At 65.5% G+C, this 27,971-nt stretch overlaps 1 protein-coding gene across 1 annotated transcript; it reads left to right on the plus strand.

The window, feature by feature from the left end:
* The first annotated feature begins 183 nt into the window (after window positions 1–183).
* On the plus strand, window positions 184–27,579 carry ERBB3 (erb-b2 receptor tyrosine kinase 3). Its single transcript, XM_066208846.1, is given in 29 exon segments — window positions 184–295; window positions 3,616–3,767; window positions 4,503–4,689; window positions 4,941–5,066; window positions 5,364–5,429; window positions 5,542–5,660; window positions 7,032–7,173; window positions 7,292–7,405; window positions 8,226–8,346; window positions 8,432–8,505; window positions 8,981–9,071; window positions 10,437–10,636; window positions 11,140–11,272; window positions 11,896–11,986; window positions 12,091–12,245; window positions 12,701–12,754; window positions 14,431–14,572; window positions 15,014–15,133; window positions 16,527–16,625; window positions 17,286–17,471; window positions 18,535–18,690; window positions 19,986–20,061; window positions 21,449–21,595; window positions 22,864–22,961; window positions 23,499–23,669; window positions 24,481–24,552; window positions 25,501–25,614; window positions 25,617–25,773; window positions 26,321–27,579. Coding segments are annotated over 29 exon segments (4,095 nt in total). The 3' UTR covers window positions 26,941–27,579.
* Window positions 27,580–27,971: the final 392 nt, after the last annotated feature.

Here is a 27,971-nt window from a genome sequence, read left to right on the forward strand (position 1 = left end):
CCCGTGCCGCTGCCGGTGCCGGCCGGGCCGTGCCGGTTCCCCGGCCCCGGGCGCTGCGGGCGGGTCCCGGGGCGGGGCGGGGACGGACGCGGGGTGTGTCCCCCCGTTCCCCGGCCCCGCCCGGCCCGCGGCCCCGCGCCAGGTGCATTCCCGGGCACGTTCCGCCGCCACCGGCGCCCCGCCATGGAGCCGCACCGGCACCGGCACCGGGAGCGGCCCCGGGCGCTGCTGCTGCTGCTGCTGCTGCCGCCGCTGCTGCTGCTCCGCGGCCCCGCTCCCGGCTCCGCGCAGGCAGGTGAGCACCGGCACCGGGACCGGCACCGGTTTCCCGGTGCCGCGCCGCGGGATCGGGGGACGGGGAAACACCGGAGCCCTCGGGGGTCCCGCCGGTGCTGCCGTCCCCATTCCGCCGGTACCGGAGCCCGAACCGAGCCCGGCAATTCCCGCGGGGGCGCCCCGGGATCTCCCGGCGCTGTCCGGGAGGGAACCCCGCGGCTCCGGGGAAACCGAGGGCACCGGGACCGGCACTGGAACCCCCGGGACCGCGGCTGCCGCGGGGCTGGGGCTCGGTGTCCCCTCCCGGGCTCGCTCCCGGGGCTCGGTGCCTCTTTCGGGGCTCGGTCCCGTTCTCGGTGCCCCTTCCCGGGATCGCTCCCGGGGCTCGGTGGCTCCTCCCGGGCTCGGTCCCGTTCTCGGTGCCCCTTCCCGGGATCGCTCCCGGGGCTCGGTGGCTCCTCCCGGGTCGGTCCCGTTCTCGGTGCCCCTTCCCGGGATCGCTCCCGGGGCTCGGTGGCTCCTCCCGGGCTCGGTCCCGTTCTCGGTGCCCCTTCCCGGGATCGCTCCCGGGGCTCGGCGATCTCTTTCGGGGCTCGGTGCCGCCTCCCGGCCTCGGTCCCTCTCCCGGTTCCCCCTCCCGCACCTGCGGCCCCGCAGCTGCCCCGGGCTAATTTTAGGCTGCGGGGCCGAGTCCCGGCGATGCTTTTGGGATCCGGGCGGGACCCCCGAAGGGAGCAGGGGGGGATCCTTCAGGGGGGACCCCCGGAGGAGCCCCCGGGCCTCCCCGCCCGCTCCCCCGGCACCCCGGAAGGGCCGCGGCCGCCCGGGAGTTGTTTTTTCAGTTCCCAAAGGGAAAAACAACCGAGGGCTGGACGCGCAGGTGGGGCCGGCGTCACCCCGAAAAGTGCCCGGGGGTGGGGGGCGCCCACGGGGGTGGGGGGCACAAACGGGGGGTCCCCTCGGTGTGTCCCCCGCTCCATGTGCCACCGGCGACGCCTCGGGTGCCACCCACGGGCTCCGGGTCCCGCGGGGGAAGGAGGGACAGGGGACACCTGGGGGGGCTCGGGGACATCTCGGGGGGCTCGGGGACACCTCGGGGGGCTCGGGGACACCACGGGGACAGCGACAGGAGCGGCCCCAAGTCCGCGCCCCCCAGACGCCCGTCTCTGAGAGCCCCCTTTGTTCGCGGCCGGGGCCCGGCGCACACACAGCCCCCTTTGTGCCCGGGCCCGGGGGGCACGAGGTCGCTCCCCGCCCCTCCCGGTGTCCCCCCCCTCTCCCCCCCCGGTGCTATTCCTGGCGCTGGGGGCCGCGGTGGCACGCGGGGCTGATAACGGAGCCGCCAGCGCTGATAACGCCCCGCTCCAACTCCCGGTCCCGCCCCGGGGTGGGCTGGGGGGGGGGTCCAGCATCACCGCCCGCCCACCTCGGGCAGGTGCACCCGGGGGTCGCTGCCCCCCAAATCCCCCCCGATCCCCCCTCGGAGCCGCTGTTAATGATTCACGGGCGCTGCCCCGGCACGTTGGGGGCTCCCGGGAGCCGCCCCAACACCTTGGGGACCCCCCCGGGGTGTTTTTTGGGGGTCGCAGCACCCCCTGTTCCGGCCCCTCCCGGGGGCGGTGGGGCTGGGGGCCGCTGCCGTGGCAGCTGGGACCTTTTTATAGCCCCGTTCGTGCTCGGATAGCCCGGGCCGGAGCGGGGGGGCTCTTCCCGGGCGGGCCCCGGGCTCCGCCGCCGCCCCCGGAGGGTCCCGGGCCGGACAAAGCCGCCTTTGAACCGGCCCCCCCCCTCGCCGGGGCCTGAGTCACGTCTGTCCCCTCCGGGCACCCCTGGGTGCCCCCGGGGGTCCCGCTCTGGGGGGGCTCCGGGTCCTGTCCCCCCCCCGTCCAGCGCCGCCCGCCACAATCGCGGCTTTGTGCGGGCCAGGGGAGGGGGGCCCCGCGCACAAAGGGGGCTCTGTGAGCCCACGGGAACCGGGGGGGGACACCGAGGCCGGCACCCCCGCGGGGACACCGCGACCCCCGAGCCGGGGGCTCCCAGAGCCTGGGGGGCCGCGGAGCCGGGGGCTCCCAGAGGTGTCCCGGAGCCCGGGGGGTCCCGGGGGTGGGGGTCTCCTGGAGATGGGGGGCTGTCCCGGAGCCCGGGGGTGTCCCGGAGCCCGGGGGGTGTCCCGGGGGTGGGGGTCTCCTGGAGATGGGGGGCTGTCCCGGAGTTCGGGGCTGCCCCGGAGCCCGGGGGTGTCCTGGAGCCCGGGGGTGTCCCGGTGCCATGGAAGGGTCCCAGAGCCGGGGAGAGGTCCCGGAGCCGGGGGGTCTCGGGGGTGTCCCCGAGCCGTGAGTGTCCCGGTGCCGGGGGGAGCCCCAGAGCCCGGGGGGGGTCCCGGAGCCGTGGGTATCCCGGGGATGTCCCGGTACCGGGGAGGTCCCGAAGCCGGGGGTGTCGTGATGCCGGGAAGGGGTGTCCCGGTACCGGGGAGGGTCCCGGTGATGGGGGTGTCCCGAAGCCCGGTTCCGGGGGGGTTCCCAGATCCCGGGGGGTGTCCCGGTTCCGGGGGGGTTCCCAGATCCCGGGGGTGTCCCGGAGCCGGAGGGTGTCCCGGTTCCGGGGGGGGTCCCGGATCCCGGGGGGGTCCCGGAGCCGGTCTGAGCCCTCGGGGCGGCGGGGCCGAAGTCCGCGCGGGCGTGGCGGGGCCGTGCCCGGGGCGCCCGCCTTGCGCAAGGCTCGCCCGGCCGGTTCGGGCGCCGCGCTCCGGGAGCGGCCGGGGAGGGACCGCGGAGGGGAGGGGAGGGGACGGGAGGGGAGGGGAGGGCCCGGGGCGCCGCCACCCCCGCGCCGGGGACAGCAGGGGACGAGGGGGGACGTGGGCGGGCGGGGGAGCTGCTGGGGGCAAAGAGGAGGGGACAAGGACACCGTGGGCAGGGGAACGTGGAGGGGACAGGGACATCGTGGAGGGGACACCATGGAGGAGACAGGGATGCCATGGAGGGGACAAGGACATCGTGGAGGGGACAAGGACAACATGGAAGGGACAGGGACATCAAGGCCATTGAGGAGGTGGCACCATGGGAGGGTCATGACCGTGACCCCCACGTGCAGGACGTGGCCAGCAGGGAGGGGACATTGCTGTCACCGGGCAGGGGGTGCCGTGGCCACACGGGGGTGGCTGTGGTGGCCCTGGTGGCCCAATGCCTATTGTGCCCCTGGTGACCCTGGTGACCTTGGTGGCCCTGTGCCTGTTGTGGCCCTGGTGGCCCTGGTGGCCCTGTGCCCATGGTGGTCCCAGTGTCCCTGTGGCCCTGGTGACCCCGGTGACCCCGGTGACCCCGTGGGTGTCCCCAGTGTGCGCAGGGACGCTGAACGGGCTCAGTGTCACCGGGGACGCGCAGCACCAGTACCAGACCCTGCACAAGATGTACAACAACTGCGAGATCGTCATGGGCAACCTGGAGATCGTCCTCATCGACCACACCCAGGACCTCTCCTTCCTCCAGGTGACCCCAGGGGGACACGGGGACAGCCGGGGTGGCCGCTGGGAGGGGAGGCGTGGCCAGCTCGGAGGGGACAGGGATCACAGAGGGGACATTGCTGTGGTCAGCCAGGGGGGGACATGGTCAGCTTGGAGGTGACACGTCCACCATGGGGACCACGGACACGGCCATGGTCAGTTTGGAGGGGACGGGGGCCCCAGAGGGACATCAAGGGGACAACATGACCATTGAGGGGGTGACATGTCCACCCTGGTGACCGTGGCCATCAAAGGGAGGACAGGACCAGTTTGGAGGTCACATGTCCACCCTGGGGACCACGACCATGGCCATCAGGGGGAGGACATGGCCAGCTTGGAGGTGACACAGCCACCATGGGGGCCGTGGCCATCAGGGGGAGGACGTGGCCAGTTTGGAGGTGACATGGTGACTGTGGCCATCAAGGCGAGGACATGGCCATTGAGGAGGTGACGTGTCCACCATGGCCATCAAGGGGAGGATGTGACCAGGTCGCATGTCCACCATGGGGTGACCGTAGCCATCAGGGGGAGGACGTGGCCAGTTTGGAGGTCACATGTCCACCATGGGGACCACAGCCATGGAGATGACCGGTTTGGAGGTGACAAAGCCACCGTGGGGTGACCGTGGCCATCCAAAGGAGGACAGGACCAGTTCAGAGGTGACACGCCCACCCCGGGGACGGCGGCCACGGCCCCGCGGTGACCCCGGTGCCCCCCGCAGACCATCCGCGAGGTGACGGGCTACATCCTGATCGCCATGAACGTGTTCTCGGCGCTGCCGCTGCAGAACCTGCGCGTGATCCGCGGGACGCAGTTCTACGAGGAGCGGTTCGCGCTCTTCGTGCTGCTCAACTACAACCCCAACACCACCCACGCCCTGCGCCAGCTCGGCCTCAACCAGCTCACCGGTGGGGACAGCGCGGGGACACGGGGACGTCACGGGCAGTGGGGACATCGTGGGGAGTTGGGGACATCGTGATGGCTGGGGGACACCCAGAGTTGGGGACATCGTGGGGAGTTGTGGCCACCGTGGTGGGTGGAGGACCTTGCGAGGAGTTGGGGACATGTCCCCCGTGTCCCTCGTGTCACCCGTGTCCCCCCATGTCACCTGGTGTCCCCATGTCCCCGGTGTCACCTGTGTCACCCGGTGTCCCCGCAGAGATCCTGGCGGGCGGCGTGTACATCGAGAAGAACGCCCAGCTGTGCCACGTGGACACGGTGGAGTGGAGGGACATCATGAGGGACACGCGGCTGGAGCCGCTCGTCAGGGACAACGGCCAGGGCTGTGCGTGAGGGGACAGCGGGGTCACCCGGGCCTGGGGTGGCTTTAGGGTCACCCAGGGCTTGGGGTCACTTTGGGGTCATCCCTGGGCTTGGGTTCACCCCTGGGGCTGGAGTGGCTTTGGGGTCACCTGGGGGTTTGGGTGGCTTTGGGGTCACTCCTGAGTTTGGGGACACCCCTGGGTTGCTGTCCCTTTGCTGTCCCCCTGTTTTGGGGTCCCACTGGGCTCCCTTCGGTGTCCCTTTGGTGTCCCCCCGTTTTGGGGTCCCCCTGTGGTGACCCCCCCTCGCTGTCCCGCAGGCGCCCCGTGCCACGAGAGCTGCGGCGGTCACTGCTGGGGGCCGGGCCCCGAGGACTGCCAGAAACGTGGGTACCGGGCTGGGGGGGGACATCTGGGGTCAGCGGGACCCCGGTGACCCCTGGTGACCCCCCGGTGACCCCCCGGTGATCCCCCGGTGACCCCCCGGTGTCCCCGCAGTGACCAAGACCATCTGCGCCCCGCAGTGCAACGGGCGCTGCTTCGGCCGCGCGCCCAACGAGTGCTGCCACGAGGAGTGCGCGGGCGGCTGCACCGGGCCCCTGCGCACGCACTGCTTCGTACGTCTGTCCGTGTGTCCGTGTGTCCGTGTGTCCGTGTGTCCGTGTGTCCGTGTGTCCGTGTGTGTGTCCATCCATCCATCCATCCATCCATCCACTGCACCGGGCCCCTGCGCACGCACTGCTTCGTACGTCTGTCCGTGTGTCCGTGTGTCTGTGTGTCCGTGTGTCCGTGTGTCCGTGTGTCCGTGTGTGTGTCCATCCATCCATCCATCCATCCATCCACTGCACCGGGCCCCTGCGCACGCACTGCTTCGTACGTCTGTCCGTGTGTCCGTGTGTCTGTGTGTCCGTGTGTCCGTGTGTCCGTGTGTCCGTGTGTGTGTCCATCCATCCATCCATCCATCCACTGCAACGGGCCCCTGCGCACGCACTGCTTCGTACGTCTGTCCGTGTGTCCGTGTGTCCGTGTGTCCGTGTGTCCGTGTGTCCATGTATCCGTGTGTCCGTGTGTCCGTGTGTCTGTGTGTCCATGTGTCTGTGTGCGTGTCCATCCATCCATCCATCCATCCATCCATCCATCCATCCATCCACTGCAACGGGCCCCTGCGCACGCACTGCTTCGTACGTCTGTCCGTGTGTCCGTGTGTCCATGTATCCGTGTGTCCGTGTGTCCGTGTGTCTGTGTGTCCATGTGTCTGTGTGCGTGTCCATCCATCCATCCATCCATCCATCCATCCATCCATCCACTGCAACGGGCCCCTGCGCACGCACTGCTTCGTACGTCTGTCCGTGTGTCTGTGTGTCCGTGTGTCCGTGTGTCCGTGTGTCTGTGTGTCCATGTATCCGTGTGTCCGTGTGTCCGTGTGTCCGTGTGTCCGTGTGTGTGTCCACCCATCCATCCACTGCACCGGGCCCCTGCGCACGCACTGCTTCGTACGTCTGTCCGTGTGTCCATGTGTCCGTGTGTCCGTGTGTCCGTGTGTCCGTGTGTCCGTGTGTCCGTGTGTCCGTGTGTGTGTCCACCCATCCATCCACTGCACCGGGCCCCTGCGCACGCACTGCTTCGTACGTCTGTCCGTGTGTCCATGTGTCCGTGTGTCCGTGTGTCCGTGTGTCCGTGTGTCCGTGTGTCCGTGTGTCCGTGTGTGTGTCCACCCATCCATCCACTGCACCGGGCCCCTGCGCACGCACTGCTTCATATATCCGTCTGTACGTGTGTCTGTCTGTCCGTATGTCCATCCCTGTGTCTGTCCGTCCAGCCATCCCTGTGTCCATCAGTCTGTCCATCCTTGTGTCCATCCATCCACCCATCCATCCATCTATCCACCCATCCATCCCTGCGTCCATCTGTCCATCTGTCCATCTGTCCATCTGCCCATCAGTCCCTGCCACGTCCACCTGTCCATCTGTCCGTCTGTCCGTCCCCAGGCCTGCCGGCACTTCAACGACAGCGGCTCGTGCGTCCCGCTGTGCCCGCAGCCGCTGATCTACAACAAGCTGACCTTCCAGCTGGAGCCCAACCCCGACACCAAGTACCAGTACGGGGGGGTCTGCGTGCGGGAGTGCCCCCGTGAGTCGGGCTTGGGGGGGCTCGGGGGTTTTGGGGGGTTTTGGGGGGGTTTGGGGGGGTTTTGGGGGGGTTTGGGGGGGCTCTGGGGACGCCGGGTGACCCCCAGGGTGTCCCCCAGACAACTTCGTGGTGGACCAGAGCTCGTGCGTGCGCGCCTGCCCCAACGACAAGATGGAGGTGGAGAAGAACGGGCTGAGGATCTGCGAGCCCTGCGCCGGCCTGTGCCCCAAGGGTGCGTCCGGCCGGCCTTGTGTCCGTCTGTCCGTCCGTCCTTGTGTCCGTCTGTCCGTCCGTCCTTGTGTCCGTCTGTCCTTGTGTCCAGCCGGCCGGCCTTGTGTCCGTCTGTCCATCCAGCCATCCCTGTGTACATCTGTTCAGCCATCCCTGTGTCTGTCCGTCCGTCCCTGTGTCCATCCGTCCTTGTGTCCGTCCGTCCATCCCTCCATCCATCCATCCATCCATCCATCCATCCATCCATCCATCCCTGTGTCCATCTGTCCGTCCATCATTGTGTCCGTCCACCCGTCCCTGTGTCCATCCCCATTTCCATCCCTGTGTCCGTCTGTCCCACCTGGGTCTGGGGGTCCCCAAGGAGAGTCTGGGTGTCCCCAGGTGTCCCCAGGTGTCCCCAGGTGTCCCCAGGGCGGGGCTGGTGCCCCCAGGTGTCCCCAGGGGTGTCCCCAGGTGCCCCCAGGTGTCCCCAGGGCGGGTCTGGTGTCCCCAGGTGTCCCCAGGGGTGTCCCCAGGTGTCCCCAGGGCGGGGCTGGTGTCCCCAGGGGTGTCCCCAGGTGTCCCCAGGGGTGTCCCCAGGTGTCCCCAGGTGTCCCCAGGTGTCCCCAGGGCGGGGCTGGTGTCCCCAGGTGTCCCCAGGGGTGTCCCCAGGTGTCCCCAGGGGTGTCCCCAGGTGTCCCCAGGTGTCCCCAGGTGTCCCCAGGGCGGGGCTGGTGTCCCCAGGTGTCCCCAGGGGTGTCCCCAGGTGTCCCCAGGTGCCCCCAGGTGTCCCCAGGGCGGGGCTGGTGCCCCCAGGTGTCCCCTGACCCCCCCTCCCCCAGCCTGCGAGGGCACGGGGGCCGGCAGCAGGTTCCAGACCGTGGACTCCAGCAACATCGACACCTTCGTCAACTGCACCAAGATCCTGGGGAACCTCGACTTCCTCATCACCGGCCTCGAGGGGTGAGCGGGGGGCTTTGGGGGGCTCGGGGGGGGGTTAGGGGGCCCCAGCCCCACTGACCGCCCCCCTTCCCCCCGCCCCGCGCAGGGACCCCTGGCGCAACATCTCGGCGCTGGACCCCGAGAAGCTGAACGTGTTCCGGACCGTGCGCGAGATCACGGGTGAGCGGCGGGGCTGGGGGGGCTGGGACCCCCCCGGAGACCCCCCGGGACCCTCTGGGACCGCCTGGGAACACCTGGAAACACCTGGAACCCCCTGGGAACCCCCAGGACCCCTCTGGACACCCCTGGGATTCCCCTGGAGACCCCTGGGAACCCCTGGGAACCCCTGGGACCCCCTGGGAACACCTGGGAACCCCTGGAACCCCCTGGAGCTCCCCCAGGACCCCTCTGGAGAACCCCCAGGACCCCTGGAACCTCTGGGACCTTCTGGAGACCACTGGGACCCCCCTGGAGCCCGCCGGGACCCCCTGGAGCCCCCTGGGACCCCCTGGAGCCCCTGGAGCTCCCTGGAACCCCCTGGAGCCCTCTGGGGACCCCCTTGGAGTCCCCTTGGACCCCTCCGGCCCCCCCAGCACACCCCGGGACCCCCCTGGAGCCCCCCGGGGCCGCCCTGAGCCCCCCGGTGTCCCCGCAGGGTACCTGAACATCCAGTCCTGGCCCAAGCACATGCACAACTTCAGCGTCTTCTCCAACCTGGAGACCATCGGGGGACGGAGCCTGTACAAGTGAGGGGCCCGGGGGGCGCCGAGCCCTGGCTTCCCTGTTTTCCCAGATTCCTGCGTCCCTGAGTTCCTTGTTTTCCCAGATTCCTGCATCCCCCAGCATTTTTGATCCCCAAATTCCGTTTTCCCCGAGCCCTGGCTTCCCTGTTTTCCCAGATTCCTGCGTCCCTGAGTTCCTTGTTTTCCCAGATTCCTGCATCCCCCAGCATTTTTGATCCCCAAATTCCGTTTTCCCCGAGCCCTGGCTTCCCTGTTTTCCCAGATTCCTGCATCCCGGAGCCCTGAGTTCCCTTTTATTCCTAATTCCTGTATCCCTGAATTCCCTGTTTTCCCAGATTCCTGTAACTCTCATCCCCGAATTCCCTGTTTTCCTTAATTCCTGAATTCTCCATTTATCACCAAGCCCTGAGTTCCCTGTGTTCTCCTAATTCCTGAATTCCCTGAGCCCTGAATTCCTTGTTTTCCCTAATTCCTGCATCTCTCATCCCTGAGTTCCCTCTTATCCCTAATTCCTGAATTCCCCATTTCCCCTAATTCCTGCATCCCTAATTCCCCTGTTTCCCCTAATTCCTGCATCCCCGAGCCCCGAATTCCCCGTTTCCCCCAGTCCCCTCATCCCCGCTCATCCCGGCACCTCCATCCCCACGTCCTTGTCCCTCCCTCCCGGAGCAGCTCCGGGAGCATCCCCTCCATCCCAGAATGTTTCCGTTCATCCCCCGGCTCCGGGAGCAGCTCCCGTTGCATCCCCTCAGTCCTGGAGCATCCCCGGCTCCCAGAGCCATCCCCTCCCTCCTGGCTCATTCCCCCGACTCCCGGAGCATTCCCCCGGTTCCAGGAGCATTCTCTCATTCCCGGATCATCCCCGGCTCCCGCAGCAGCTCCCGGAGCCATCCCCTCACTCCCGGCTCGTTCCCCCGGCTCCCGGAGCATCCCTCCGGCTCCCCGAGGATTTCCCGGCTCCCGCAGAATCTCCCGGAGCCATCCCCTCACTCCCGGAGCCATCCCCTCACTCCCGGCTCATCCCCCGGCCCCCGGATCATCCCCCGGCTCCCGGAGCATCCCTCCGGCTCCCCGAGGATTTCCCGGCTCCCGCAGCAGCTCCTGGAGCATCCCCTCATTCCCAGAGTATTTCCCGGCTCCCGCAGAATCTCCCGGAGCCATCCCCTCACTCCCGGATCATCCCCCGGCTCCCGGAGCATCCCTCTGGCTCCCCGAGGATTTCCCGGCTCCCGCAGAATCTCCCGGAGCCATCCCCACACTCCTGGCTCACTCCCCACACTCCCGGCTCATCCCCCGGCTCATCCCCCGGCCCCCGATCACCCCCATCTCCCCCCTCCTCATCTGGCCGCTCTCCCCTCTCGCCCGCAGCCGCGGCTTCTCGCTGCTGATCATGAAGAACGAGAACGTGACGTCCCTGGGGCTGCGCTCGCTGCGGGAGGTGAGCGCGGGCCGCGTGTACATCACGGAGAACCGGCGCCTGTGCTTCCTGCACACCGTCAGCTGGGCCGCGCTGCGCCGCAGCCGCGCCGACCTCGACATCCGCAACAACCGGCCCCGCAGCAAGTGCCGTGCGTGGCGGGGCTGGGGCGGGCGCGGGGGGCCGAGCCCCTGGAGAGACCCCCGAGCCCCTGGAGAGACCCCCGAGCCCCTGGAGAGACCCCCGGGCCCCTGGAGAGACCCCCGAGCCCCTGGAGAGACCCCCGAGCCCCTGGAGAGACCCCAGAGCCCCTGGAGAGACCCCAGAGTGCCTGGAGAGACCCCAGAGTGCCTGGAGAGACCCCCGAGCCCCTGGAGAGACCCCCCGTGTCACAGGGACCCCCAGAGTCCCTGGAGAGACCCCCAGAGTCCCTGGAGAGACCCCCGAGCCCCTGGAGAGACCCCCCGTGTCACAGGGACCCCCTGAGCCCCTGGAAAGACCCCGTTTGTCCCTCCATGTCACAGGGACCCCCAAACCCACACTGAGCCCATGGGTGAATGACCCCCAGCCCCTCACCGACCCCCCCCAGCCCCTCCCCGACCCCCCAGCCCCTCCCCTAGCCCCCCCGCCCCTCAGCCGCCCCTGTCCCCGCAGAGCAAGAGGGGAAGGTGTGTGACCCGCTGTGCTCGGCCGAGGGCTGCTGGGGGCCCGGGCCCGGGCAGTGCCTGTCCTGCCGCTACTACCGCCGGGGGGGCGAGTGCGTGCCCACCTGCCGCTTCACACAGGGGTCAGCGGGCCGGGGGCGCGGGGGGCGGGGGGGCGCGGGGGACACGGGGGACATGGGGAGCGCGGGGGACACGGGGGGCACGGGGGACATGGGGGACATGGGGGACATGGGGGACACGGGGGACACGGGGGACATGGGGGGACACGGGGGACATGGGGGGCACGGGGGACACGGGGGACACGGGGGACACGGGGGACACGGGGGACATGGGGGGACACGGGGGACATGGGGGGCACGGGGGACACGGGGGACACGGGGGACATGGGGGACACGGGGGACATGGGGGACACGGGGGACACGGGGGGCGCGGGGGGACACGGGGGGACACGGGGGACACGGTGGGATTTAGGGGACACGGGGGGACACTGAGGGCATGGGGGGACATGGAGGACATGGGGGGCGCGGGGGGACACGGGGGGATTCAGGGGACACGGGAGGCACAGAGGGCATGGGGGGTGCGGGGGCACACGGCATGGGGGACATTGGGGACATGGGGGACACGGGGGGCACAGAGGGCATGGGGGCACACGGGGGGCCCGGGGGACGTGGGGGGCACACGGGGGGCCCGGGGGCGCCCCCCGCGGGTCTCGGTGACCCCTCCCCGGCTGCCCCCGCCCCCCCAGGGACCCTCGGGAGTTCTCTCAGGACGGCGAGTGCTCCGAGTGCCACCCGGAGTGCGAGCGCATCGACGGCGGCGCCACCTGCAACGGCTCGGTGCGACCCCCGCCCCGCCGCGCCCCCCCCGCCGCGGGCTGTCCCCGCTGTCCCCGCGCCTGTCACACCCCTGCCCGCGTCCCCGTGTCCCCGTGTCCCCGCAGGGCGCCGACACGTGCACGCGCTGCGCGCACTATCGCGACGGGCCGCACTGCGTGGAGCGATGTCCCGACGGCGTCCTGGGGGAGCGCGGCCCCATCTACAAATACCCCGACGGCGGCCGAGAGTGCCGGCCCTGCCACGAGAACTGCAGCCGGGGGTGCGCCGGGGGGAGCCTGGGGGGCTCAGGAGCACGCGGGGGGACCCCGAAAGCTCTTTAGGGGTGGCGGTGGGGGGACATGGCGAGGTTGGGGGGCTCAGGAACCCCTGGGAGGCAGGTTGGGGGGTCCCAAAAGCTCTTTGGGGGCGGGATGGGGAGGGGCACAGGGAGGTTGGGGGGCTCAGGACACCAGCTGGGGGCAGGGTGGGGGTCCCAAAAGCTCTTTGGGGAGCAGGGTGGAGGTCCTGGGGCATCACTGGGGGCAGGGTGGGGGTCCCAAAGGCTCTTTGGGGGTGGGATGGGGGGCCTGGGGTGTCACTGGGGGCAGGGTGGGGGTCCCAGGCCCTCACTGGGGGCATTTTGGGGTCTGGGGACCCCGCGGGGCTCAGTTTGGGGTCCCGGGTGTGCCCTGGGGGGGGTCCCTGACCTACTGACCCCCATCTCCCTCCCCACAGGTGTGTGGGGCCGCTGCTGAGCGACTGCCTGGGGGACGCCCTGCCCGTGGCCAGGTACGGGGGGGACACCCGGGGGGGATCTGGGGACACCCCTGGGGGGTTTGGGGACATCCTGGGGGGGTTTGGGGACATCCCGGGGGGGTTTGGGGACACCCTCGGGAGGTGTGGGGACACCCCGGGGGGGGCTACAGGGACTCCGAGGGGCTGCAGGGACCCTAACCCTGTCCCCGTCCCCATCCCTGTCCCCGTTCCTGTCCCTGTCCTTCTCCCTGTCCCTGTCCCTATTTCCATCCCTGTCCCTGTCCCCATCTCCTTTCCCATTCCCATCCGTGTCCTTGTCCCTGTCCCTATTTCCATCCCCATCCCGTTTTTCCCGTTATTCCCATTGTTCCCGTTGTTCCCGTTATTCCTGTTGTTCCCGTTTTTCCCATTGTTCCCGTTATTCCCGTTGTTCCTGTCGTTCCCGTTGTTCATTCCCGTTATTCCCGTTTTTCCCATTGTTCCCGTTATTCCCGTTGTTCCTGTTGTTCCCATCGTTCCCGTTGTTCATTCCCGTTATTCCCGTTATTCCCATTGTTCCCGTTATTCCCATCGTTCCCGTTGTTCATTCCCGTTGTTCCCGTTGTTCATTCCCCTTGTTCCCGTTTTTCCCATTGTTCCCGTTGTTCCCGTCGTTCCCGTTGTTCATTCCCATTGTTCCCGTTGTTCCCGTCGTTCCCGTTGTTCATTCCTGTTGTTCATTCCCGTTGTTCCCGTTGTTCCCGTTGTTCCCATTGTTCATTCCCGTTGTTCATTCCCGTTGTTCCCGTTGTTCCCGTTGTTCCCGTTGTTCATTCCCGTTGTTCCCGTTGTTCATTCCCCTTGTTCCCGTTTTTCCCATTGTTCCCGTTATTCCCGTTGTTCCCGTTGTTCCCGTTGTTCATTCCCGTTGTTCCCGTCGTTCCCATCGTTCCCGTTGTTCATTCCCATTGTTCATTCCCGTTGTTCGTTCCTGTTGTTCATTCCCGTTGTTCATTCCCGTTGTTCCCGTCGTTCCCGTCGTTCCCATTGTTCATTCCCATTGTTCATTCCCGTTGTTCATTCCCATTGTTCATTCCTGTTGTTCATTCCCGTTGTTCCCGTTGTTCCCGTCGTTCCCATTGTTCATTCCCATTGTTCATTCCCGTTGTTCGTTCCTGTTGTTCATTCCCGTTGTTCATTCCCGTTGTTCCCGTTGTTCCCGTCGTTCCCGTTGTTCATTCCCGTTGTTCATTCCCGTTGTTCCCGTTGTTCCCGTTGTTCCCATTGTTCATTCCCGTTGTTCATTCCCGTTGTTCCCGTTGTTCCCGTTGTTCCCGTTGTTCCCGTTGTTCCCGTTGTTCATTCCCGTTGTTCCCGTTGTTCATTCCCCTTGTTCCCGTTTTTCCCATTGTTCCCGTTGTTCCCGTTGTTCATTCCCGTTGTTCCCGTTGTTCCCGTCGTTCCCATTGTTCATTCCCATTGTTCATTCCCATTGTTCATTCCCGTTGTTCATTCCCGTTGTTCCCGTTGTTCCCGTCGTTCCCATTGTTCATTCCCATTGTTCATTCCCGTTGTTCGTTCCCGTTGTTCATTCCCGTTGCTCGTTCCTGTTGTTCCCGTCGTTCCCGTCGTTCCCGTTGTTCATTCCCATTGTTCATTCCCGTTGTTCATTCCCGTTGTTCGTTCCCGTTGTTCATTCCCGTTGCTCGTTCCCGTTGTTCCCGTTGCAGGCGGGCGCCGACGCTGCTGGCGGTGCTGGCGGTGGGCGCCGTGTTCCTCTCGTGCTCGCTGGTGCTGCTGGCGCTGCTCTACTGGCGGGGCAAGAAGATCCAGAAAAAACGCGCCATGAGGCGCTACCTGGAGCGGGGCGAGGTCAGCGCCGGGGGCCGCGGGGCTGGGGGCACCGGGGGGGACCGGGGGGACCGGGGGGACCGGGGGGACCGGGGGGACCGGGATTCTGCTCCACCCCCATCCCAGTCCTTGTCCTGATCTCACTCTGAATCCTCGTTCCTGTCCCCATCCCCATTCTGCTGCATCCCTGTCCCCGTCCCCATCCCTGTCCCCGTCCCCGTCCCTGTCCCTGTCCCTTTCCCCATCCCCATCCTGCTCCATCCCCATCTCTGTCCTCATCCTGTTCTCTTCCCACCCCTGTCCCTGTCCCCATCCCTGTCCCTGTCCTCATCCCGCTCCCTCCCTCTCCCATTCCCTGCCCCGTTCCCATTCCCATTCCCGTCCGCATCCCTGTTCCCGTTCCCATCCCCATCCCTGTTCCCATCCCGTCCCCGTCCCCATTCCCACCGGGTGTCCCCGCAGAGCCTGGAGCCGCTGGATCCCAGTGAAAAGGCCAACAAGGTCCTGGCCCGGATCTTCAAGGAGACGGAGCTGAAGCGCCTCAAGGTGCTGGGCTCGGGCGTCTTCGGCACCGTGCACAAGGTGGGGGCTTGGGGGCGGCATGGGGGGCTGAGGGGCCATCCCATTGATCCCCCTGATCCCATCCCACTGATCCCATTGATCCCCCTGATCCCATCCCACTGATCCCATTGATCCCCCTGATCCCATCCCATTGATCCCACTGATCCCATCCCATTGATCCCATTGACCCCCTGATCCCATCCCATTGATCCCATTGATCCCCCTGATCCCATCCCACTGATCCCATTGATCCCACTGATCCCATCCCATTGATCCCATTGATCGCACTGATCCCATCCCACTGATCCCATTGATCCCCCTGATCCCATCCCATTGATCCCATTGATCCCCCTGATCCCATCCCACTGATCCCATTGATCCCATCCCATTGATCCCATTGATCCCCCTGATCCCATCCCACTGATCCCATTGATCCCACTGATCCCATCCCACTGATCCCATTGATCCCACTGATCCCATCCCATTGATCCCATTGATCCCCCTGATCCCATCCCATTGATCCCATTGATCCCCCTGATCCCATCCCACTGATCCCATTGATCCCACTGATCCCATCCCATTGATCCCATTGATCCCACTGATCCCATCCCATAAATCCCATTGATCCCACTGATCCCATCCCATTGATCCCATTGACCCCCCTGATCCCATCCCATTGATCCCATTGATCCCACTGATCCCATCCCATTGATCCCATTGACTCCACTGATCCCACTGATCTCATTGATCCCATCCCATCAATCCCATTGATCCCATTGACTCCACTGATCCCATCCCATAAATCCCATTGATCCCACTGATCCCATCCCATTGATCCCATTGACCCCCCTGATCCCATCCCACTGATCCCATTGATCCCACTGATCCCATGCCATTGATCCCATTGATCCCATCCCACAAATCCCATTGATCCCATTGACTCCACTGATCCCATTGATCTCATTGATCCCATCCCATAAATCCCATTGATCCCACTGATCCCACTGATCCCATCGATCCCATTGACCCCACTGATCCCATTGATCCCATTGATTCCATCCCATAAATCCCATATTCCCATCCTATCCCATTGATCCCGTCCTATCCCGTTCCATCCCATTGACCCCATTGATCCCATCCCATAAATCCCAATGATCCCATCCCACTGATCCCATCCCATTGATCCCATTCCAAATCCCATCCCAAATCCCAAATCCCATCCCATTGATCCCATTCCAAATCCCATCCAATTCCAAATCCCATCCCATTCCATCTCATTCCTCCCATAAATCCCATCCCATGGATCCCAATCCCAAGGACCCCACGGACCCCCCCCCAGTCCCATGGATCCCCCAATCCCCTGGATCCCCCCAGTCCCGTGGATCCCACAGATCCCCCAATCCCGGTCCCGCAGGGGATCTGGATCCCGGACGGGGATTCCATCAAGATCCCGGTGAGCATCAAGGTGATCCAGGACTGGAGCGGGCAGCAATCCTTCCACGCCGTCACCGACGTGAGTGCGGGGGGCACGGGGGGCTCTGGGGTGATTCCGGGGGTCCCCTCTGGGCCCGGGGGGGTTTGGGGATGCTCCGGGGGGGCTCCAGGTGTCCCCCTGGATCCCGGGAGGTTTGGGGGGGCTGCTCCAGGGATGCTCCAGGGATTCTCCGGGTGTCCTCCTGAATCCAGGAGTGCTCCAGGGGCGCTGCAGGGGTGTTCCAGGTGTTCCCCCCCGAACTGGGGCTGCTCCGAGGGTGCTCCAGGTGTCCCCCTGGATCCAGGGAGGTTTGGGGCTGCTCCGGGGGGGCTCTGAGGGTGCTCCAGGTGTCCCCCTGGATCCAGGGAAGTTTGGGGCTGCTCCGGGGGGGCTCTGAGGGTGCTCCAGGTGTCCCCCCCGAACTGGGGCTGCTCCGGGGGTGCTCCAGGTGTCCCCCTGGATCCAGGGAAGTTTGGGGCTGCTCCGGGGGGGCTCTGAGGGTGCTCCAGGTGTCCCCCTGGATCCAGGGAAGTTTGGGGCTGCTCCGGGGGGGCTCTGAGGGTGCTCCAGGTGTCCCCCTGGATCCAGGGAGGTTTGGGGCTGCTCCGGGGGGGCTCTGAGGGTGCTCCAGGTGTCCCCCCCGAACCGGGGCTGCTCCGGGGGTCCCCCCTGAGCGCGTCCCCCCGTTCTCCGCGGCAGCACATGCTGGCCATCGGCAGCCTGGACCACTCGTACATCGTGCGGCTGCTGGGCATCTGCCCGGGCCCGCAGCTGCAGCTGGTGACGCAGCTGCTGCCGCTGGGCTCGCTGCTCGACTACGTGCGCAAGAACCGCGGCGCCATCAGCCCCCAGCTGCTGCTCAACTGGTGCGTGCAGGTGGCCAAGGTCAGTGCCCGCCGCGGGGGGACAGGGTGCTGCGACCGCTGGGCTTGGTCTGTGCTCGGGGAAACACTGAGTGGATGGGCTAAATCTGAAAATAAAAATCTTTTTATTATATATATATATGCATCAAACTTATAAAATTTATATTTCTATATAAAATTTATTTTTAAAATTTATATATATAAATTTATATATATAAAATAAAAATAACCAAAAATTAATATATATATATAATTATTATTATATATTATACATTATATATTATATATTATACATTATATATCTTATATTATACATTACATATTATACATTATATATTATACATTATACATTATATATCATATATCATATATTATATGTTATATATTATATATTATATATTATACATTATATATTATATATTATATACTATATCTTATATATTATATATTATATACTATATCTTATATATTATATACTATATCTTATATACTATATCTTATATATTATATATTATATTTTTTGTATTTTATATATTATATATCATATTTTATATGTAATGTATTGTATGCGAAATGTAGAAATAAGATAGAAATAGAGAGTTGGACTCAGTTCGGGGGTTTTAGGGTGTCTCCCAAAATAAATATCAAAAATATAATATAATATAATATAATATAATATAATATAATATAATATAATATAATATAATGTAATGTAGTGTAATATAATATAATATAATATAATGTAATGTAATATAATATAATGTAATATAATATAATATAATGTAATGTAATATAATATAATATAATATAATGTAATGTAATATAATATAGTATAATGTAATATAATATGATATAATATAACATAACATAACATCATATATATAATAAATTTAGAGAAAATGGGTATAACATAAAAACATGTTAATATAAAAGGAAATAACTCTATAAATACATGACAAATATTAAACATACAATACATAACCTATACATATATATATGCAAAAGAAACGTATAAAACAAACAATCAAACATACGAAAAATAAATCCCCCAAACTCCCCAAATCGCTGTTTTCCCGCCGTCCCAGGGCATGTACTACCTGGAGGAGCACCGCATGGTGCACCGGAACCTGGCGGCGCGGAACGTGCTGCTCAAGTCGCCCAGCCAGGCGCAGGTGGCCGACTTCGGCATCGCCGACCTGCTCTACCCCGACGACAAGAAGTACTTCTACAACGAGGTCAAGGTGGGCACCGGTGTCACCGGTGTCACCTGTCCTGAGACCAGAATGTCACCCGTGTCACCTGTGTCACCTGTGTCACCTGTCCTGAGTCCCAAATGTCACCTGTGTCACCTGCTTTAGGTGTGGGGTGTCCTCAATGTCACCTGTGTCACCTGTGTCACCTGTGTCACCTGCTCTGTGCCCCAAATGTCACCTGTGTCACCTGCTTTAGGTGTGAGGTGTCCTCAATGTCACCTGTGTCACCTGTGTCACCTGTGTCACCTGTGTCACCTGTCCTGAGTCCCAAATGTCACCTGTGTCACCTGCTTTAGGTGTGGGGTGTCCTCAATGTCACCTGTGTCACCTGTGTCACCTGTGTCACCTGCCCTGAGTCCCAAATGTCACCTGTGTCACCTGCTTTAGGTGTGGGGTGTCCTCAATGTCACCTGTGTCACCTGTGTCACCTGCCCTGAGCCCCAAATGTCACCCGTGTCACCTGCTTTAGGTGTGGGGTGTCCTCAATGTCACCTGTGTCACCTGTGTCACCTGCTCTGTGCCCCAAATGTCACCTGTGTCACCTGCTTTAGGTGTGGGGTGTCCTCAATGTCACCTGTGTCACCTGCCCTGAGCCCCAAATGTCACCTGTGTCACCTGCTTTAGGTGTGGGGTGTCCTCAATGTCACCTGTGTCACCTGCCCTGAGCCCCAAATGTCACCCGTGTCACCTGCTTTAGGTGTGGGGTGTCCTCAATGTCACCTGTGTCACCTGCCCTGAGTCCCAAATGTCACCTGTGTCACCTGCTCTGATCCCCAAATCCCATCCCCTCAGTGTCCCTTGCCCCCTGGGGTGTCCCCTGCCCTGTGGGGTGTCCCCACGCTGTCCCTGTGTCCCAGTGTCCCCTGTCCCCTTGGGTGTCCCCACGCTGTCCCCGTGGGGTGTCCCCTGTCCCCTGGGTGTCCCTGCTGTCCCCCCATGCTGTCCCCGTGTCCCAGTGTCCCCTGTCCCCTGGGGTGTCCCCTGGGTGTCCCCACGCTGTCCCCATGTCACAGTGTCCCCTGTCCCCCATGCTGTCCCCGTGTCCCAGTGTCCCCTGTCCCCTGGGTGTCCCCGCTGTCCCCTGGGTGTCCCCATGCTGTCCCCGTGTCGCAGTGTCCCCTGTCCCCTGGGGTGTCCCCTGGGTGTCCCCGCTGTCCCCTGGGTGTCCCCATGCTGTCCCCGTGTCGCAGTGTCCCCTGTCCCCTGGGGTGTCCCCTGGGTGTCCCCGCTGTCCCCTGGGTGTCCCCGTGCTGTCCCCGTGTCACGGTGTTCCCGTCCCGCAGACTCCCATCAAGTGGATGGCGCTGGAGAGCATTCACTTCGGCCGCTACACACACCAGAGCGACGTCTGGAGCTACGGTCAGACTGTCCCCGAGTGTCCCTGAATGTCCCCCGAGTGTCCCCGAGTGTCCCCAGATGGCCCCAAGTGTCCCCAGATGGCCCTGAGTGTCCCTTGAGTGTCCCCAAGTGTCCCTTGAGTGTGCCTGAGTGTCCTCAAATGGCCCCGAGTGTCCCTGAACGTCCCCCGAGTGTCCCCTGAGTGTCCCTGAATGTCTCTGAGTGTCCCCCGGCATCCCTGAGTGTCCCCCAAGTGTCCCCAAGTATCCCTGAGTGTCCCCCAAGTGTCCCTCACTGTCCCCGGGGCTGAGGGCTGCTGTCCCCGCTGTCCCCACTGTCCCTGGTGTCCCCGCTGTCCCTTTGTGTCCCCGGTGTCCCCGGCGCTGAGGGCCACTGTCCCCGCTGTCCCCGGTGTCCCCGCTGTCCCTGGTGTCCCCGCTGTCCCCGGTGTCCCCGCTGTCCCTTTGTGTCCCCGCTGTCCCCGGTGTCCCCAGTGTCACCGCTGTCCCCGCTGTCCCCGCTGTCCCTGCTGTCCCCAGTGCCCCCGCTGTCCCTGGTGTCCCCGGTGTCCCCGGTGTCCCTGCTGTCCCCACTGTCCCCGCTGTCCCTTTGTGTCCCCGCTGTCCCCGGCGCTGAGGGCCGCTGTCCCCGCTGTCCCCGGTGTCCCCGGTGTCCCCGCTGTCCCTGCTGTCCCCGCTGTCCCCGCTGTCCCTGGTGTCCCTGCTGTCCCCGGTGTCCCCGCTGTCCCCGCTGTCCCCGGTGTCCCCGGTGTCCCCACTGTCCCCGCTGTCCCTTTGTGTCCCCGCTGTCCCCGGCGCTGAGGGCCGCTGTCCCCGCTGTCCCCGGTGTCCCCGGTGTCCCCGCTGTCCCCGCTGTCCCTTTGTGTCCCCGCTGTCCCCGGCGCTGAGGGCCGCTGTCCCCGGTGTCCCCGGTGTCCCCGCTGTCCCCGCTGTCCCCGCTGTCCCTTTGTGCCCCGCTGTCCCCGGCGCTGAGGGCCGCTGTCCCCGCTGTCCCCGGTGTCCCCGGTGTCCCCGGTGTCCCCGCTGTCCCCGCTGTCCCCGGTGTCCCTTTGTGGCCCCGCTGTCCCCGGCGCTGAGGGCCGCTGTCCCCGCTGTCCCCGGTGTCCCCGCTGTCCCCGCTGTCCCTTTGTGTCCCCGCTGTCCCCGGCGCTGAGGGCCGCTGTCCCCGCTGTCCCCGGTGTCCCCGGTGTCCCTGCTGTCCCCACTGTCCCCGCTGTCCCTTTGTGTCCCCGGTGTCCCCGGCGCTGAGGGCCGCTGTCCCCGCTGTCCCCGCTGTCCCTGCTGTCCCCGCTGTCCCCGCTGTCCCCACTGTCCCCGGTGTCCCCGCTGTCCCCGCTGTCCCTTTGTGCCCCGCTGTCCCCGGCGCTGAGGGCCGCTGTCCCCCGCAGGGGTGACCCTCTGGGAGATGATGACGTTCGGGGCCGAGCCGTACGCCGGGATCCGCCTGGCCGAGGTGCCCGACCTGCTGGAGAAGGGCGAGCGCCTGTCGCAGCCGCACATCTGCACCATCGACGTCTACATGGTCATGGTGAAATGTCAGTGACACCGCGGGGACACCGGGACTGTCACCGCGATTGTCCCCGGGATTGTCCCCAGGGCCGGGTGGGGTCACCGGGGATGTCACCGGGGCGGGGCGGGATCATTTGGGGACACTGAACTCCTGTCGCAGCCGCACATCTGCACCATCGAGGTCTACATGGTCATGGTGAAATGTCAGTGACACCGCGGGGACACCGCGATTGTCCCCAGGGCTGTCCCCAGGGCGGGGCGGGGTCACCGGGGCTGTCCCCGGGGCTGGGGAGGGGCACCGGGGCTGTCACCGGGGTTGTCACCGCAGCCCCACATCTGCACCATCGACGTCTACACGCTCATGGTCAAGTGTGAGTGACACCGGGACTGTCACCAGGCTGTCCCCAGGGCTGTCCCCAGGGCTGGGCAGGGTCCTGCTGTCCCCCTGCTGTCCCCAGAGCTGTCCCCAGAGGTGTCCCCAGTCCTGGAGGGTCCTGCTGCTGCCCCCAGACCTGTGGCAGATCCCCGTTGTCCCCAGCACATGTCCCCAGCCGTGTCCCCAGCCTGTCCCCGCTGTCCCCAGCCATGTCCCTGCTGTCCCCACCCTGTCCCCGCTGTCCCCAGCCATGTCCCCAGCCATGTCCCTGCTGTCCCCAGCCATGTCCCCGCTGTCCCCAGCCATGTCCCCGCTGTCCCCACCCTGTCCCCGCTGTCCCCGGCCGTGTCCCCGCTGTCCCCACCCTGTCCCCGCTGTCCCCACCCTGTCCCCGCTGTCCCCAGCCGTGTCCCCAGCCTGTCCCCGCTGTCCCCAGCCATGTCCCTGCTGTCCCCACCCTGTCCCCGCTGTCCCCAGCCATGTCCCCAGCCATGTCCCTGCTGTCCCCAGCCATGTCCCCGCTGTCCCCACCCTGTCCCCGCTGTCCCCAGCCGTGTCCCCAGCCTGTCCCCGCTGTCCCCAGCCATGTCCCCGCTGTCCCCACCCTGTCCCCGCTGTCCCCAGCCGTGTCCCCAGCGTGTCCCCGCTGACCCCAGCCGTGTCCCCACCCTGTCCCCGTTGTCCCCAGCCATGTCCCCGCTGTCCCCACCCTGTCCCCGCTGTCCCCAGCCGTGTCCCCAGCGTGTCCCCGCTGACCCCAGCCGTGTCCCCACCCTGTCCCCGTTGTCCCCAGCCATGTCCCTGCTGTCCCCACCCTGTCGCCGCTGTCCCCAGCCGTGTCCCCACCCTGTCCCCGCTGTCCCCACCCTGTCCCCGCTGTCCCCGGCCGTGTCCCCAGCGTGTCCCCGCTGTCCCCAGGCTGGATGATCGATGAGAACATCCGTCCCACCTTCAAGGAGCTGGCCAACGAGTTCACCCGCATGGCCCGGGACCCGCCCCGATACCTGGTCATCAAGGTGAGCCCCCCCGAGACCCCCCAAACCTCCTGAGACCCCCCTGAGCCCCCCAGGCCCCCTCAAAGCCCCCCAGAGCCCCCCGAGCTACCTGGTCATCAAGGTGAGCTCCTGGCCCTCCCCAGACCCTCCCACCCCCCCCAAACCCCTCCCAGACCCCCCAAATTCCCTCCAGATCCCCCCAAACAACACCTGGAGCCCCCCAAACCCCCTCCAGCCCCCCCAAATTCCCTCCAGATCCCCCCGAACACCACCTAGAGCCCCCCAAACCCCCTCCAGCCCCCCCAAATTCCCTCCAGACCCCCCCGAACACCACCTGGAGCCCCCCAAACCCCCTCCAGCCCCCCCAAATTCCCTCCAGACCCCCCCAAACACCACCTGGAGCCCCCCAAACCCCCTCCAGCCCCCCCAAATTCCCCCCCAAGCCCTCTAAATTCCCCCCAGATCCCCCCCAACCCCTCGAAACCCCTCCCAGACCCCCCCCAAATCTCTCCCAGACCCCCAGTCCCCCCCTCCCTGACCCTTTCCCCCCCCCCCCAGGAGAGCGGGGCCCCCCCCGGCGAGCCCCCCGCCCTCAGTGACAAGGACCTGGACGAGGTGGAGACGCTGGAGCTGGAGGAGGAGGAGGAGGAGGAGGGGGAGGGGCCGGACGCGGCCTTCGGCCTCAGCGCGGGGCTGTGCCCGCAGCGCCCGAGGGGGGGCTCCGCCCGGGTGAGACCCCCGGGGGGCGACACGGGGACCTGGGAGGTGACACGGGGACCTGGGAGGTGACACGAAGCCTTGGGAGGTGGCACGGGGGTCTCAAGGTGTGACACGGGGTCTTGGAAGGTGACACGAGGTCCCAGGGTGTGACACGGCGGCCTGGGAGGTGACACGGGGTCCTGGGGTGTCCCCCCGCCTCATTCCCCCAGAAGGGGGGCCCTGTCCCCGCAGTGTCCCCCTGCCAGCCCCGGTGTCCCCTCGGTGTCCCCGCGCTGTCCCCGCTGCCATTCCCGCTGTCCCCTCGGTGTACCCCGTGTCCCCGGTGCCACCCCGCTGTCCTCCCGGTGTCCCCGGTGTCCCCGGTGTCCCTGCCGTGTCCCCCCGGTGTCCCCGGTGTCCCCGTGTCCCGGTGGTATCCCCGGTGTCCCCGCCGTGTCGCCGGTGTCCCCGGTGCCACCCTGCTGTCCCCCCGGTGTCCCCGGGGTCCCCGTGTTCCTGCGGTGTCCCCGGTATCACCCTGCTGTCCCCCCGGTGTCCCCGGTGTCCCCGTGTCCCGGTGGTGTCCCCGGTGTCCCCGCCGTGTCCCCGGTGTCACCCCGCTGTCCCCCCGGTGTCCCGGTGATGTCCCCGGTGTCCCCGTGTCCCGGTGGTGTCGCCGGTGTCCCCGGTGTCACCCCGGTGTACCCCCGGTGTCCCGGTGATGTCCCCGGTGTCCCCGTGTCCCGGTGGTGTCCTCGGTGTCCCGGTGGTGTCCCCGGTGTCCCGGTGGTGTCGCCGGTGTCCCCGGTGCCACCCCGCTGTCCCCCCGGTGTCCCCGCAGAGCCCCAGCCTGCTGAGCGCCCCCGCCGGCTACATCCCCATGAACCAGCCCGGCCTGGGTGGGCCCCGACAGGTACCGGGGCTCCGGGGGGCTTGGGGGGCTCCGGGGGGCTCCGGGGACTCTGGGGGGCTCTGGGGGGGCTTTGGGGGGCTCTGAGGGGCTCTGGGGGGCTCTGGGGACTCTGGGGGGCTTTGGGGGGAGGGTCCCGGGGCGGGTTTGGGGTCAGTTTTGGGCTCAGTCTTGGGGCCCCACTCACTCCCCCCCGCCATCCCCAGGCCCGGGGGTCCCGGGGTCAGTTTTGGGGTGACTTTTGGGGTCCGCCCCCTAAACACCCCCCCCCCCCCCGGCCTGGGGACCGGGGGGTCCAGGGGTGGGTTCGGGGTCAGTTTTGGGGTCAGTTTCAGGGTGAGTTGTGGGGTCAGTTTCGGGGTCAGTTTCGGGGTGACTTTTGGGGTCAGTTTCAGGGCCAGTTTTGGGGTCAGTTTTGGGGTGAGTTTCGGGGTCAGTTTCGGGTTCAGTTTCGGGGTCAGTTTCGGGGTGACTTTTGGGGTCAGTTTCGGGTTCAGTTTTGGGGTCAGTTTCGGGGTGAGTTGTGGGGTCATTTTCGGGGTCAGTTTTGGGGTCATTTTCGGGGTGAGTTTCGGGTTCAGTTTCGGGGTCAGTTTCGGGGTGACTTTTGGGGTCAGTTTCGGGTTCAGTTTTGGGGTCAGTTTCGGGGTGAGTTGTGGGGTGAGTTGTGGGGTCATTTTCGGGTTCAGTTTTGGGGTCAGTTTCGGGGTGAGTTGTGGGGTGAGTTGTGGGGTCATTTTCGGGTTCAGTTTTGGGGTCAGTTTCGGGGTGAGTTTCGGGTTCAGTTTCGGGGTCAGTTTCGGGGTCAGTTTTGGGATGACTTTTGGCGTCATTTTCGGGTTCAGTTTCGGGGTCAGTTTCGGGGTCAGTTTCGGGGTCAGTTTCGGGTTCAGTTTCGGGGTCAGTTTCGGGGTGACTTTTGCCCCCCTCCCCTGTCCCCCCTGTCCCCAGGGCTCGCGGCCCCCCCGGCGCCGCCGGCAGGGCTCGCTGGGCCGGACGGTGTCGGAGTCGTCCGAGGGTCGCGGCACGGCCTCGGAGCTGGAGCTGGGCGAGGGGGGGGTCCCTGGGGGGGGGGGTCCCTGTGCCGCAGCCTCCGCTCGCGGGGGGGGGACAGCGCTTACCTGTCCCAGCGCGAGAGCTTCCCCCCCCCGCCGCCGCCCCCCGGCTCCGAGGGCAGCGAGGAGGACCCCAACGGATACGTGACCCCCAACTGCGCCCTCCGAGGTGAGCGGGGGGCCGGGGGGGTCCCGGGGTGTTGTACAGGGGCTGGGGGGGGTTCCCCTGTTCGTGGGGGTCTTGGGGAAGGGGGGGGTCTTGTCGCACTGATCGGGTCTGGGGGTCCCATCCCTCAGGGTTTGGGTCTCCCATGGTTCTAGGGGGGGGTCCATCTCCTGTTTATGGGGTGGGGGTCCCACCCCCCATCTTTGGGGGGATTTGGGGTCCCACCCCCCGTCTTTGGGGGATTTGGGGTCCCACCCCCCGGTTTTGGGGGGATTTGGGATCCCGTCCCCTGTTTTGGGGGGAATTTGGGGGGGTCCCATGGTTCTCGGGGAGTCCCGTCCCCCGTTTTTGGGGGGATTTGGGGGTCCCACCCTTTGTGGGGATCATCTCCTGGTTAACCCTTTAAGGGACTCCGGGCTGGGCTCACTCCAACTGAACCCCCCAAACCCGGGGGGGGAGGGGGTCGCGCAGCCCCCCAGGCTGACCCCGGCACCACTCGGGGGGGGGGGGCGTCCTGCCCGGGCTGTGACCCCCCCCAATCCCCCCGCAGACCCCGACTCGGCGCCGGAGGAGGAAGAGGAGGAGGAGGAAGAGTACGAATACATGAACCGGCGGCCCGGGGGGGTCCCGGGAGCCCCCCAACCCCGGCCGGCCTCTCTGGAAGAGCTGGGCTACGAGTACATGGAGGTGGGCTCCGACCCCCCCCCGAAAAAACCCCCTCGGCACCACCACGACCATGAGGAAGGAGAAGAAGAAGAGGAAGACTACGAGTACATGAACAAACAACCGCGGCTCAGCCGCTCGCTGGGCGCCGAGCCCCCCAGCACCCCGCCGGGACCCCCAAACCACGACGGCTACACCGAGATGAGGGCGGGGGGCGACCCCGGCGCGACCCCCGGGCGGGGGGAGGAAGACGAGCAGGGCTACGAGGAGATGGAGGCGGTGCTGAGACCGGGCTGCCCCAAAATCTCCTCGGGCTGCCCCAAAACCCCCTCGGGCTGCCCCAAAACCCCCTCGGGCTGCCCCAAAATCCCCCCCGGCTGCCCCCAAAGCCCCCCCGGGCCCGGCATGAAGCCCCTGCGGAGTCTGGAAGCGTCGGACTGCGCCTTCGATAATCCCGACTATTGGCACAGCCGCCTCTTCGCCAAAGCCGATGCTCAGAGGACTTAGGGGGGACCCCCCCCCCCAAAAAAAAAAAAAAAAAATCCACCCCCGGGACCCCCCCCCCGGCTCGGGGGGCTCGCACTGGATATGAAGGATCGCCCCCTAATCCCGCCCTGATCGCGGGGGTTGGGGGTCTCAGATGTTTTTGGGGGGGGGGGGGTGTGTGTTGTCGTCCCCCCTCGGGTTTTTTTTGGGGTGCGGGGGGGGGGCTGAGCCTGAGCGCGGCGAGGTGGGGAGGGGGCGGCGGAGACCCCCCCTGGATCACCCCCCCCACTCACTGAAGGCGTTCCCCAAATCCCTGGGAGGGTCCCTGGAGGGATCCCCAAATCCCGGGGGGGTCCCCAAATCCCTGGGGGGGTCCCGGGGTCCCCACCCGGGGCTGCCTTGCGGGGGGACAACAGCCGAGGTCCGAGGGGATTTCTGACGGACCCCCCGACTCATTTTCAGGTTGCTCCATTCCCTGCCGAGTGGAGGTTTGGGGGTGTCCCCCCCCCCCAAGTGGGGATCCCGTTTTTGGGGTTTTTTTTCCCCGTTTTTTTTCGGGGGGATGCCCCGGTTTGAGGGGGGTGGGGGAACCACCCCCGCTCAGGGATCGGCCCCGGGGGTCGCGCGGGATGGATGAAAATAAAGGAATTTTAATAAAAAGCGTCGGGGGTTTGAGGTTTTTGGGGGGTCGGGGAGGGGATGAAGCGGGTGTTCGGGGGGTGACACCGGAGCGGCGATCCCGGGACAGCGACCGGTCCCGGTGTCCGGGGGGGTCACGGGGGCTTGACCAGGGGGGCTCAGCGGGGCGGGGGTCGCGGGTCTGGGGCTTGTGAGGGCGGGGTTGGATGCAGGAACGCGCCGGGGAGCCCGAGGAACCGAGGGAGGGGCGGAGCGACCGGTCCCGGTACCGGAATCCCGCCCCCGCCCCTTCCTCTCCCGTTCCCGCCTACATCCCCCATCACCCCCCGCGCGCCGCTTCCGCTCTCACACTCCCCGCTCCCCGCCTCCTCTCGCGAGAGCCGCGCTGCACGCCGGGAGGTGTAGTCCGCGAC

This window comes from Chamaea fasciata, unplaced genomic scaffold, assembly GCF_029207755.1.
Source record: "Chamaea fasciata isolate MVZ Bird 193981 ecotype frontalis unplaced genomic scaffold, bChaFas1.0.hap1 SCAF_498, whole genome shotgun sequence".
Taxonomy (NCBI): Eukaryota; Metazoa; Chordata; class Aves; order Passeriformes; family Sylviidae; genus Chamaea; species Chamaea fasciata.